Source organism: Panthera onca, chromosome A2, assembly GCF_046562875.1.
Source record: "Panthera onca isolate mPanOnc1 chromosome A2, mPanOnc1 haplotype 2, whole genome shotgun sequence".
Taxonomy (NCBI): domain Eukaryota; kingdom Metazoa; phylum Chordata; class Mammalia; order Carnivora; family Felidae; genus Panthera; species Panthera onca.
In genome coordinates this window covers 6,742,078-6,756,154 of record NC_138340.1, presented here as the reverse complement: position 1 = coordinate 6,756,154, position 14,077 = coordinate 6,742,078, and the positions used below count along the sequence as shown (strand labels likewise).

Below are 14,077 nucleotides of genomic sequence, written 5' to 3'. Positions count from 1 at the left end.
ACAGAAAGCCTGTGTAGTCTCAGCTTTTGGACTTTATACCAGAACCTTCTCAAAAAGAACTCTCCGGAGAAAGAGTGAGCTGATGAATGTACCTTTGATCCTTATACCTTCTGTTGCCTCATGTAGAGACCATAATGCAAAGCTCAATTGAAGGAGGGAGTGGAGGGGTAGCTGGTGACACTCAGGTATTGGAGAGAGCTGTGTGTACCGCGGACTATGAGAAGAAATGATCTTGGGGCGCCTGGGTGACTCAGTCGGTTAAGCGTCCGACTTCAGCTCGGATCATGATCTCATGGTCCATGAGTTTGAGCCCCGTGTCGGGCTCTGTGCTGACAGCTCAGAGCCTGGAGCCTGCTTCGGATTCTGCATCTCCTTCTCTCTCTGCCCCTCTCCTGCTCATGCTCTGTCTCTCTTTCTCTCTCAAAATTAAACGTTAAAAATTTTTTTTTAAAAGTTTCTTCAGGTTGAGGGCTTAGTCCTATCAGACTGCCCCCCTGCCTGCTCCCCCACACCAGATGCCAGTTGCAAAGCCCAGGCTGTTAGCTGTCCTTCTGACCAACCTGCTACAAATCAGAGGTTCCAGTGACCCCCTCCAACTCAGGATGCCAAATGCAAGACCAGGTGGCTGCTTGTACTTCTGACCAACTGACTGTAAATGAGAAGTTCCCACAACCCCCTCCTTGGGTTCCATTAATTGGCTAGTGCTGCTCACAGAGCTCAGAGAAACCATTTACTTACTAGGTTACTGGTTTTTTATATAAGGATATAATTCGGGAACAGCCAGATGGAAGAGACACAGAAGGCAAGGGGTGGGGAAGGCTCAGACCTTCCATGCCTTCTGCAGGGGACCACTCTCCCATCCCCGTGTGCTCATCAACCCAGAGGCTCTCCCAGCCTGCCCTTTGGAGGCTTTATGACACAGAAATGATTAAATCACTGGCCATTGGTTGTTGAACTCAACCTCTAAACCCTCTCCCTCACCCTTTGAAAGTTCCAACCCCCTAATCACCTGGTTGGTGCTCTTCCCCAGCCCTCATCTGCCGCCATCATTAGGTGTGGTCCCAAACTCACCTCATTAGCACAACAAAAGACACCTTTATAGATCCCTTCACTTGGGCAATTCCAAGGGTTTTAGGAGCTTTTTGCCAGAAACAAGAACAAAGATCAAATATATACATTTCTTATTACAAATCACAATATCCCAGCTTCAGAGAAGACCTTCCAGAGGAGGAGATGATTGAACTGTTTTTAAAAGTCACTTTATAGAAGAAAAAATAAATGAGCAGTGATATTTATTCTCCTTCTCAGACTTCCCTGAAAATTCCAGTGGAAGTAATGTGGGCTCATTGTAGAACACTTAGAAAATTCAGTAAAGAGAAAACACGAGGTTGAACTGAATCTTTTTTTTTTTTTTTTTAGCTTTTTATTTGAGAAAGAGAGTGTGAGTGGGGGAGAGGGACAGAGAGAGAGGAGAGAGAGAAATCCCAAGCAGGCTCCACACTGTCAGCATAGAACCCAACATGAACTCAATCCCACAAACTGTGAGATCATGACTTGAGCTGAGATTAAGAGTCCAACGCTTAACCAATTGAGCCACCCAGGCACCCCTGGACCCCAGCCTCTTGACCATTGACGTCCAGTATTCTTTGCAGTGGGGCTGGCCTGTCTTATGGGGCTGGTAGCCGCGTCCCTAGCCTCTGTCCACTAGGTGGCACCAGAGCACCACTCATCGTAACAAACCAAACTTGTGGTCCCTTTCTGGAATATTCCCGGGGGCGGGGGCATCAGACCAGGTTGAGAACCAGCGCCAGAGGGAGAGACAAAGTGGATCGTTAAGGACATGACAGGCAAACGAATAAGATTCGAAGGAGGGGACTGATAGGGTCAGATTTTTATTTTAGGGAAATTCCTGTGGTTGCCACATCCTTTCAGAAAGGCTGCCCGATTTCCCGCAACCTCCCACGTGCACAGGGGTCATCTGGACCTAAGTGTGTCCGGCACAAGTGCAGAGATCCCAGTTACATCGCCCACCAGAAAAAACTGCAGGGAGCCCAGTGGAGGATGCCAGCAGCCGGCTTGGCCCTCCGAGGGCACATCTTAGACCCGCGTCCGAAAGGCAGATGCTGACGCATCCCTGCTTGGCCCCATGGGCCTCCTTGGGTCCAGTGCTCCTACCTTGTCCTGTAACACAGCAGGCGATAGTGCTGAAACCACCCAGGACACGCACGTTACCAGTTTATTACGTAAGGTTTCCGCAGCTGTGGCTACCGTGGACAAAAGTGCCCTGTCTTTTACTTCCCCAGCCGAGACCGCGACCAGTGTCTCTGCTCCTGGAAGAGAGACCAGTCTGACTATCACCACAGCCTCCAGCCCTGACAGCAGGGTGACAGGTGGGGCTCCGGTGTCCTCATCTGACCCAGAGGGGGAGCTCAGAAGCACGGCTGCCGGTGGGAACTCTGAGCCCTCCAGGGCACCCCTCTCCAGCACCCCAACAGCCGCGTCACAGACCCAGACAGGCTCCGTTCAGGACGCGAGCGAATCCCAGCGCACACGCTGGACAGAGACAGATCCTGGGGGGTCCTCAAGCATTGTGGTAACCTCTGTCAGCCCTTCCCCCACTTCGGAAGTCGCTGCAAAGAGCAGCCCCTCCAAAGGAACTTCACCCCAAGAAACCTCGACAGACACACTCTTCACAGAAGCCACAGGCGGCCCAGCCAACGATCAGCTGACTGTCGCCAGTGGGGTGGGAAACAGCAGCACCAGGAGGAGTTGGACCACAGCCCACCTCCCCACAGAACATACGGCTTCATCTGAGACACTCACGGGTTTGAGTCAGACCATGAGAAGTGCCCCAGTCACTCCAGCTGAGGTGGGGGCGGCTGGTAATCCAAGTACTCTGGGAGCCACACGCTTGCCCTCCAAGACGGTCTCTTCTACTTATCCCGAGACGTCATCTAGAGAGACTCCAGATTCTGGGGGGCAGAGGAGCCCAGGACTGCCTCGGTCCAACACGGAACATCACTTTGCCTCCCCTGAGCTTGGTTCTGAGGGAGACACCACGCTAACCCCCAGTGTTTCCCTGCTGTCACCTGCTTCAGATCTGGGTGATAAAGTGCCAGGCTCCAGCACATCCTCAGTGCAGACAGTTACCTCTTCCATGACCACGGGGATCCCAGGGAGCCCAGAGAGGACGGAGCCCAACTCAGCTGTCACATTTCCCATAACGGCAAGTAATCCAGTGGCAAGTGCTGGGAGGGTCAGAAGTGCCACCTCTGCCCTGGCCCGTCCATCTCCCTCAGGGGAAGAGACAGCAGGGAGCGTGCTCCCCCTCAGTGCCTCCCCCGAGACCCCAGACCCGCCCAGCCTCCCCGCAGCCAGGACTTCGGCTTCAGAACCGTCGGGTGGCCCTGGAACCCTCAGCATCACCAGTGTGTCCGGAATGAAGACTTCATTTTCTCCATCCCCCTCCTCTGCCTCAGAAGAGACCAACACCCTTTTATTTACTACTGGAGAGGATTCAAAGAAACCTTTAAATCCATCTGTGTCTCCACCTGAGATCTCTGTTTCCAGAGACAAGACCACCTTGGCCTTCACCTCTGTGCCCACGCAAGCCCTCTCAGCCGTGGACTCCTGGGCTACACGCTCAGGTGAGTACCACTCATCCCATATAGCGAATGCCTTCAGGACCACAAACAGCACCTCCATTGCACCGTCAGCCAACGCCACTCTTCCTAAAACTTCTCGGTTGACGAGGACCCCTGCTTTTATTTCTGCAGCCGCCGTGTCACACACCAACACTGCACTTCACAGCAATGCTTGGCCGGAGACCAGTCCCAAATTTGCAACAAGGTCGCCTCCGGCACGAAGCACTGTGTCAGCGACTGCCCCTCTTCTTTCTGCGGCCGGCGTGGTTCCTGGATTCAGTTCCCTAAAAACCAGCTCCGTGGAAGGAGTGTCTGTGTGGCAGCCTTCAACAGACAACCCAAGAGGTCCAGCCACCGTTCCTTCTGGACCTTCTACCAGGATGCAGCCCACAGAGAGAAATGGTGGGGAAAGGAAGTCGGGAACAACCCACCCACCCATTGGAACCGCATCTCCACCTGAGACATCCACACATGCCTCCCTGGCCAAGGAAAGCCGTTGGGTCTCAACGAGTGCATCTCAGTCCACTGGTGCTTCCAGCTCAAGGACTGTACGAAGGACAAGCCACTTGGCTGGACCCTTGTCTGGGGCCCCCTATGATTTGTCCTCTGGGGGGCTTACAGTTTCTGGGGATGAAACCAGCCCACCTCTGGCTCCAGAAACAACTGCAGTTCACTCGCCTGATAACTCGTCTTCATCTGCTGCTTCTGTTGCCCCAGTCCCAGTGGCCACCACATTTTTAGCCCAGAAGGTCACCGCAAGCACTGTAGCCGGCACAGCTGAGGCTAGCAAATGGGACATGCCCATATCTTCTAGGACTTCCTCATCACTTAGCAACTCCCCAGCCAGTGCAGACACAGGGAGGGGCGTCTCTGTTCCCCTGGCTACTCCATCGTCAGCCCCGTCAGTGGAGCCTTCAGAAGAGAGCGTCGCTACCTCTGGCACCCGCCCAGAACCAACAGACTCATCCGGCGTCCTCCTCAGAGAGGTGCAAACCAGTCCAGAGCATCACATGCCCCTTGTCTCACCCTCGGTGAAGGCCACCATGGCTGTATCAATAGCAAAAATGGAGACTGATGAAATCTCTTACTCTTCTGGGTCACCACCTGTGATGTCACTTCCCGGAAAAATCAGCACCAGTGGTACCCGGGCCTCTGCCACATACATCCCCCGCCCGGATCCCATGGTGACACGTTCAGCTCAGGTCTCTTCATCCCATTTGGTGAAGGAGCTCAGAACCACAGACACTTATGCAAGAACAGAGTCCACCAGCCCAGCTGCTCATGCTGGAAGTCCTCAAATCCCAAGGACACCCAGTCCCACTAGCCCAGACACGATGGCAGGGGCCAGCACAGACACAGCTGAACGCTTCACTGGATCCCAGGGCACAGATCTGGCAGAAAAATCCCCTGGATTCGGGACACGGTCAACCCTAGGGCCAGTGTCTGTCGTCGCCTCTGCCTCCCCTCCCTCTGGAAGCAGCACGTTGGAACTGACCTCTGATGCCTCAGGTGAGTCCTTGACCCTGAGCACCAGTAATGAGAGCACAATCACTTCTTGGCTCCGGGCTCTCAGTACGTCTCTCCCCATGGTAACGTGGCTGAGTACCAGCTCAACAGAGGAAAGCACCTTAAATGCTCCTGATGCTTCAAGTCCAAGTTCATCCAAGACATTTGCTACATTTACACCTTCTGTACCTTCCCAGGAACTTGCAGATCCAGGGGTAGACACCACTGTTCTCCAAAATACAGATTCGACCACCGTAGGCACGAGTGGGGACTTAACTCCTCCCACAGCCACAGCCTCCCACCAGCTCAGCATGAGTCCGTCCGCCTCGTTGATTCATTCACCCTCAGATACTACAACCGTAGCTATCACAGCCTCAGGGATGAGGGACAGCACCGATGTGTCCTCTTCCAGATTTCCAGGCCTCTCCAGCACAGAAGCCGGGCAGAGCTCATCTCGGCCCCTCCCCATTACCTCTCCATCGACAGAGCCCACATCCCCAGCAGCACTGACCACTTCAACACCCAAGAGAAGACTCACATCAGAGGCAACAAGACCAGCCGGCTCCGTGTCTCAAGACGAGACGAGCTCACCCCCAAGGCAGACTGCAGAGGTTCAGAGTCTTGCTGCCATGGTTAGCTCTGTGGAAACCAGCAGGGGGGTCGCTCAGACGTCTGACCGTGGAAAAACCACAGTCAATCTGAGAACAAGTTTAGTTGCCCAGTGGAATTCATCTCTGCCTTTAACACACAGCACTGTGGGGGTCCCGGCTTCGTCTGAGGCCACCACTCCTGAAAGGCAACGTGGCCCCTGGTCAGAATCATCAGTGACCACAGAGAGAGTTGGGCCAGAACCCTCTTCTTCAGTCTCCTCTGTGTCCCCTGAGGTGACCACTGCCTTGGACTCTGCCCCCACAATGCCGGAAACTGTGGGCTCCACCTCATCCGTCCCTAAGTTTAGGGAAATAACTACTGAGAAGGCATCAGCTTCCTCCCTGGCCTCTGTACTGCTGGGTGGAAGCTCTCCCCCATCTCCCCCAGAGGCCACATCTTCCGTGGGCACTGGGGAGGGCACAGGGACAAGTCCACTCATGTCACGGGCCAGCTCATCTTCCAGAAGGGAAATCGACTCCTCTTCTTACTCATCCCCCAGCATCAGCCACAGTGCTGATTCTTTTGATCCATCCGCCAGAGGAGTGACCGGGGCCTCTCCCCTAGACCCCACAGCCTCGAGCTGGATCTCCTCATCAGCACTTACTGACTTTCAGGCACAGACAAGCCAAACTTCTCCCAAGACTCTTTCCTCCTCAGGGCCAGAGCACACCAGCCTGGGAGAGGAGACTGGCCTGGCCAGGACCTCATCAGGAACATTTACCTCTTCTGAAGCCAAGGGAGAGCCCTCCTGGACATCTGTCTCTGTACCGTCAGAGGCTCCACCTGACAGAGGTGAGACTTCTGGGTCAGACCATCTGTTCCTGATCTGGATAGCTTGCCCCCATCCATGAGTAAGGACCTGCTCTTTCTGCCCTCTTGGAAATGGCTTTGTTCTCCTTGGTTTGGTCACTGAAGATGGTAAGAAATCTCCTCCCCTTTTTTTAACAGGATATTTGACTTGTCTTGCATCAGGATTCCGGCTTCAGGGAAATGTCCAATTGGCTAGGGGGCCACTAGAGCCCCTGGGTCTGGTTTTCTACCGGTAGTATGGGGTTGCCCTTCTATAGTGTGCAGTGTAGACTTCCTGATGAATCTCACATTTTTTAAAAACTTTTTTTTAATTGAGGTAAAATATACAGTTCAGTGGCATTAAGCACATTCACACTGTTGTGTAACCATCCCCATCATCCATCTCCAGAACTTTATCTTCCCCAACGGACACTTTATTCCCATTAAACACTAACTCCTCTTTTTCCCCTTCTCCTAGCATCTGAAATCACCATTCTACTTCTGTCTCTGTGAATCTGACTATTCTAGGTACCTTATATAAGTGGGATCATGTAATATTTGTCCTTTTGTGTCTGGCTTATTTCACTTGGCATAATGTTTTCAAGGGTCATCCATGTGGTAGCTCGTATCACAATTTCTTTCCTTTTTTTAATGTTTATTATTATTTTTTTTTTAAGGGAGACAGAGACAGAGCATGAGCAGGGGAGGGGCAGAGAGAGAAGGAGACACAGAATCTGAAGCAGACTCCAGGCTCTGAACTGTCAGCACAGAGCCCAGTGTGGGCCCTAAACTCATGAACTGTGAGATCATGACCTGAGCCGAAGTTGGCCGCTTAACCAACTGAGCCACCCAGGCGCCCCTCTTTCCTTTTTAAGGCTGAATAATAGTTCATTGTAGATATATAGCGCCTTTTGCTTATTCATACATAGATGGACATTTGGGCTTTCTCCATGTTTTGCCCATTGTGAATCAGGCTGCTGTGAACATTAGCGTACAAATATCTATTTGAGTCCTTTTGATTCTTTGGGGAAAAATACCTAGTAATGGAATTGCTACATAATATGGTAGAATACTAAATTCTTATGTTTAGATTTTGAAACTTCTTCTTGAGGTCACCTGTTCTCACCCAGATAAGAATCAGCCCATCATGACTAAGCTTCCCTAGGTATCTCTGATTGATGGTCCATCTCAATAAGACTAGTGGGAGGGCGCCTGGGTGGCTCAGTCGGTTAAGCGTCTGACTTTGGCTCAGGTCATGATCTCACAGTCTGTGAGTTTGAGCGCCGCATCAGGCTCTGTGCTGACAGCTTGGAGCCTGGAGCCTACTTCAGATTCTGTGTCTCCCTCTCTCTCTGACCCTCCCCCGTTCATGCTCTGTCTCTCTCTGTCTCAAAAGTAAATAAACATTAAAAAAAAATTAAAAAAAAAAAGACTAGTGGGAATAGAAGTATGTGGCTTCTGTGTCTGTTTTGTCTCCCTGAGATGACTGATCACATCGCCTTGGTCATCACTGGTTATAAAACAAGCAGGTTCCTATCAGGAATCTGACAGCCTTTCCTGACACTATCTGGCATATGCCCTCCTCTGTGTCCTATTAGGATATCTGACTTGAAGTCACCTGGACAGTCATCTGCCTCACTCTTTCACAAGCCCATTTTTTATGGACTAGACCAGCACTTTGATGTGATGTCCGTGATCCCAGACTTTATGTGGATTCTGTTGATTATGGGACTAGAGAGAGAAGAGGCTCAATTATTGCCCATTAATATCTTATTTCATCGTGCTTGTTCACGGCACAATTCTCACGCAGAGCTGGTGTTCCAGTCCCCCAAATCTGTGTTCTCCTGTCTCTAGCCTTTGAATAACATTTCCTTATAAATAAATGTCTTTGTTTCCAAACTGGGCACATATTAGTTTTTCTCAGGTGCTTTCCCTCTAAACTGACCAGTATCCATCCAACCCACCTGTCTCTCCTACAGGCACTGATGGGACTGTGGTGTCCGTTACTCACTTCCCCACATATGAAAGTTCCTCATGGCTGAACAGTGACCCTTCAACACCTGTGACAGTGGTTGATTCTGCAGGTATGACAGCTGCTGCTAAACTTTGTCTCTCTAGGAACCATGTTTTCTATTCTCTGGTAAGTTGTGTTTCTGCTAGAACTAGCCTGAGATGTTGGTACCACCTGGATTTCTCCTAAAAAATGTAGATCTCTTGGCCCTATTTCTCCAATATGGGACTTAAATATCTCCAAGGACACAAGAGACCATTCAATGTTCAGGACGTTTCATTAGTAGATGGCTCTTACTGAAAGAGGTCCAGAGCTAGCATGATAAGGATTGGTCAGGGGTGGTTGATAGTTCCTGGAATGAGCCCTACATGAGAAAAAGCCACTATCTTGGAGGATGTGATACCATGAGCAAGTCAACTCTGTGTCCTGGAGGTTTTCCTGAAAAGGAAATGGTTCTCTCTTGTCAGGTAGAAGCGATAGAGGTTTAGAGACTGACCTATCATTTTATAATCTAATCTTCCCTGCCCTTAGATTCTCTTTAAAGGCCAAATAGGAGTTTCCAAAATAAGAAATAATAAGATAATATACATATTAAATTATGCCCTAAATCTTTAGAGATAATATCCAGTAATCCAGGGCTTCAGGCGGGGAAGCAGGGACCACAGGCACTTGGTAAATAAGGGTCAGATATGGGGAAGGAGCAGTAGATATAGAAAAGGAAGGACAGACTCTCCCCCATTGGCCAGAAACAGGATTTGTTAAATGTTCTCTCCGAGCAAACTCAAAGAGATCAATCTAATAATCATAGAAACCTTACCATAATCACTAATACTTCCTAAAATCATGAGTACACGTTTTAGCAATGGAGGGCTTGGAGGGACAACTACACTGTATCATGTCACAGCTTCTCCTGGTGGCCAGCAGATGACCACTATGTTTGCTGAGACTTTAGGAATGAGTCAGACTGCTGAAAACCCTGAACTGACAACTCTACATTTCCATTGCTTCTTCTGAGAAGCCAATCACACAGCCTGATGTAAATGGTCCCTTTCTCTGCCTGGCCCTGTATATACCTTGATCTTGACAACTAGTGCATATCCATCATCTGCAACTATTACCAGGTCAACTTCTCAGAGAGACACAAGTTCTCAGGAACTCATTCTGGAGCCCAAAACCAGCCCATCCATCTCAGTATAAGCCTTCTCTTCAGGGTCCAGGACAGGTAAGGTCAAGCATCTTTGGGTGGTCAGCAGCACAGGAGTGGTCATCATGTCCTTACCAGCACCAGTCCTTACCAGCACCAGTCCTTACCAGCATGGAAGGCAAGCAGAGCCCTCCCTCAACTCTTCCTACAGCATTCACAATGTCAGGGCATAAGTACCCAGTAGCAGTGACCCCTCCTGAAGGAAATCTGACTCTAAGTACAAGTTCCAAGGGACAGAACTTGAAGTCTCCTACACTAGAGATGACAGTGTAAACCATTTTCTGAAGTGAGACACCACTGACCACTGAGATGACGGGGTCACTCACTGGGTCTAGTGAAAACCAGATTGCTGGTGGGTGTGAGCACAGAAATTGGGAGGAGTTCTCCAAGTTGGATCAGTACCTCAGTGGAGACACTGGCTGCTTCTGAGACCACTACAGACACAGAGGGAATTCATCCTTTTACAGTTTTACTGGTAGACTCTGTCTGGGCAACCAGTTCTGGGGCTGGTCATGTTCTCCTGTTCCTACCCACTCAGAATCACACAATGTCACGCCACCAATGGTTACAGCCTTCATTCCAGAGGCAACCAACCTTTAGACTTCAGCCTCCATTCTTCCTAAAACTGCAAGGACTGGGGAAGAATCTGGTTCCTCACAGACTCTTGGACTGAGGGACACTGGTATTTCTCAGGATTCTAGCACAGCCACAGACACAAAAGCATGATCTTTTCCCAAATGTTCAGTGATGCTACTACTGAAATCACTGGGACTTGAGTTTGCTTCCCAGTAAACTGTACCTATCCCAGGCTTTACTCAGTCAGTAGGTGACACTGGCATCCCCAGAAGAACCAACATCAACCGTTGTCTTGCCTCACATGGCTGATTCTTTACACATGACCTTCAACACACCAACAAGCCCATCTAGGACTGCAGCAAAGAGCACTCTTACTCTGGACACCACGACCACAGCCTCCTGGGAAGGAACCCCTCTGCTGAGACTCAGTTTTTCACTCTCAGAGATGACTACTCCTATGAGCAGAGGGCTAGAGGCTCCATCATAGACAAGACCTTCTTTTTTGGAGGTCTTGGAGGATCTGGAGAAAAGACCAAATCCCTGTCCCCTCTGGTACTTATTCTAAGCTCAACTTCAGCTTCTTATGTTTCTTCCAAGGCAGAGAAATCCAGAACCCCTAATTCTTCTTCACTTGCCTCTGGACTGACACTGTCTACATTATTCACCAACATTCAATTCCAGAAAACCACAGTTTTCCCAGGCACTGGCTCCCCAGAATATCCTTGGTGCCTGAGCATTACTGTGGGAGAATACAGGACCCTTAAGGTGATCTCTGTGGCCAGGCCACCAAAGGCCACCACATATGGTGCAGTTGTGACTCTAGCCACTGAGGAGAGCTCCTCTGATGTAGAGCCCAGCTCAGCTCCATGTGTAATACCTGTATCCCATTTACAAGTAAGAACCTAGTTCCTGACTTCTCTTGCACTGGGCATTCTGAGATTTGGTGGATACTATTCAAAAAGGTAAAGAGAGGATTCCTGCTGAGAATGTCCATCTGGTTACACATATCTAGTAGGATCATTCTACTTTCTCTATGTAACTAGTGACGCTTTTAGCATCCTTGAGTCCAAATTCAGTTCCTTCCAGTCTGAGCCTACCTTTACCCTCCCCAGATATGAAGTCTGCATGATGATAGTTATAAAAGAATGATAAAGGGAAATAAGAAAGTGCATAACCAAGACATATTATTTGCATATGTTTGCTAATCTGATATAATAATTTATGATATAATCCTTATTTTACTTATGGAGAGTCTAAAACATGGGAGAGAAAAATCAACCAATGGTGCATTCACATAGGTGCTAGAGACAGACTACTGCCAAATGCTTTTGCTTGAGTCCAATCAATTCAGCAGTCCCACCATCAACAGGAAACTCTTCTATAATTATGATGTAAGACACTTTATCAGTTTGATTTCGTGCCAAGAGAGTCAGTCCTCACCATGTGCCTTCTCAGAGACAGATGAGGACATGCTGAGTCAGTGCCTAGTGAGAGCATTTCTTGTGTGTTCCTATCTTGAAGGAAAGCTAGGCTGACGTGTCAATCCTCTTTTCCTTCAGGCCCTCAGGAGCCTCTGACAACCACCACTGGGGAGCTGAGTGAGGGGATGTATGGAGGCACCACGTGGTCAACGGGTGACCCCATGTCTCTGGTGACTGTAGGCAGCCTGGGTATGTATGATCCTCTGTGTACATTATGCTTAAGATTGGTCTTTGGACTAAAATAATTGATTTCCTGAGTCCCAGGTTCTGGTACATAATCAAAACTTTCTGCTGTTGTACCCAGAGGCTATTGGTAATATTTTAAGTGGAGATTTATTGACTTCTAATGACTTACTTCTCCTTAGTAATTTATATGTTCAAGAGCCAGTAATTTCAGCTTTAGGAACAGATATAATGTCTCTACAAAACAGCTGACCAATTGTGAAGGGCCTTCCTAATTCAGATACCATCACTAAGGTCAGGGATTGCCAAGAACAGGGAAAGGTAGACCTGAGATGCCATTGGTTTATTCTATGGGACAATTCATAATTACAAAATGATTATAACGCTGTCCACTGTTACAATGTTCTGCAGGTGAGAGGAGGTGTCCATTTAAGGTGCTAGGTGGATGAATACAGCTGTCCTGATTCCTGAAAGCAATACTTTGACGTGTCTTTCTATGCTGGAAGGTGGAAAGGTTCTTCATTTCACCTAATTAGAAGTGAAAGAATAAGAAAATATATAGGAAGTAAGGTGCCTTAATCTACCTCTTCCCTTAACCTGTTAAAAACCAAGCCACAGAAATTTTCATTAGAATCACAGTTTTGAGGTCTAGGGGATAAAGACAGATATTAGACTAAAAGAGATTGATTGAGAAGGCTGGACCAAGGTGGAAAAATGGAGAGGGAGAGTTTTTATCCACCAAAAGTTGGGAGAGTTTTTCTCTATTCCTGGGTAGAATCTTTACCCTCCACTAAGACATGAGATGTGGTATATAGATCTGCATGGAGGCCACACTGATATAAAAACCTAAGATGCCAGAGGGAGCTCTGAGAGCCAGTAGACCAAGCTCATGTACCCAACATTAGGCACAGGGTTGGACAATATGATTCCTGCCATCTAGAGGAACATATTATGTGCAGATTTGTAAGGAGAGAGGAAGGAGAATCAAAATCAGAAGAGCCCCATTTTTACCTCCTTGCAAACTTCCTAACTGAAGAGCTGTTTCAGTCACAGGCCTGCCCACAAGAAGCCCAGGAACATCTGAAGATATCCTAAATCCAAGCTCCAAGGAGCCCAGCAGCAGCCACAAGACCAGGATCACCGTGGGAACTTCTCTTAGGGAGACTCCAAAAGAGACTGCTCCTGTGGATACCACAGTGGGACTGGCCACCCTTCAGTCCCTGAACACAGGGAGTGTCAGCACCAAACTCCTTCCCTTGCCCACAGGAAACACGATGACAGCAGAATCATCCACAGAAATGGCAGTAGTTACAAATAACATCTCACACTCCACACATCCAGCTGAGGCCTGGGCTAGTACTTATTCTGGGACACCAGAAGAGACAAGCCAGTCAAGAGGAAAAATGTCCTCTTTCCACCCAGAATCAACTTCTGTAGGTGCCACAGGGAAGGTTCAGCAAGTCAGCTCAGGCTTGACTTCAAAGACAACTGAAATGGACTTGTCCACACGGTTTGGCTCCACCGAGGGGACTGCAGTGGGCACTCATTTCCCCTTGAGCACATCTTTCACTGGTCTTCAAGACTCTGCAACAAGTTCAGTTATCTCCAAGGTAGCCACAGGCTCAGTGGCAGATAAATCTGAACTTAAAACCATGCCGTGGGTCAGCACCGTGGTCATTCCTTCCACGGCCTTCAGTACAAAGGCAATGGCAGTTGAACGACAGACAGGTGGATCTGTGGGAAAGGCTTATTCATCTGGCCCGTGGCCAAAGCAGATACCTGGGAGTGACCCAATGTCAAGTGCCTCCCCTGTGAAGCCAGACACAGCTACCACCACCCTCACAACCCACATTCCTCCAACAGGACCTTGGACTTCTGACAGGTCAGAAGGCTCAGCCACTATCAGCCTCACCAGTATGGCAAAAGAGACAACTGGTTCCTCTATATCTGCTACTTCCCCTTTGGTGGGGCCCAATTCTAAGTCCATCACTGGACTGGAGACCACTGAAATGGCATCTCCACCTGGGGTCCC

At 49.2% G+C, this 14,077-nt stretch overlaps 1 protein-coding gene and 1 long non-coding RNA gene across 2 annotated transcripts; one reads left to right on the top strand and one right to left on the bottom strand.

The window, feature by feature from the left end:
- Positions 1 to 2,186: 2,186 nt before the first annotated feature.
- LOC132678147 (mucin-16-like) lies at positions 2,187 to 6,652 on the top strand. Its single transcript, XM_060630139.2, has one exon. The coding sequence runs from the start codon at positions 2,840 to 2,842 to the stop codon at positions 6,650 to 6,652; it is 3,813 nt and encodes a 1,270-aa protein (XP_060486122.2). The 5' UTR covers positions 2,187 to 2,839.
- A 5,721-nt stretch (positions 6,653 to 12,373) lies between these two features.
- LOC132678148 (uncharacterized) lies at positions 12,374 to 14,054 on the bottom strand. Its single transcript, XR_009609497.2, has 2 exons — positions 13,958 to 14,054; positions 12,374 to 12,573 (listed from the first exon to the last, which is right to left on the bottom strand). It is a non-coding gene; the product is annotated as an uncharacterized LOC132678148 (long non-coding RNA).
- Between the last annotated feature and the right edge of the window lie 23 nt (positions 14,055 to 14,077).

Excerpts from the sequence above, each read along its gene's own strand:
- LOC132678147 (XM_060630139.2), top strand. The coding sequence starts at position 2,840 with ATGAGAAGTGCCCCAGTCACTCCAGCTGAGGTGGGGGCGGCTGGTAAT.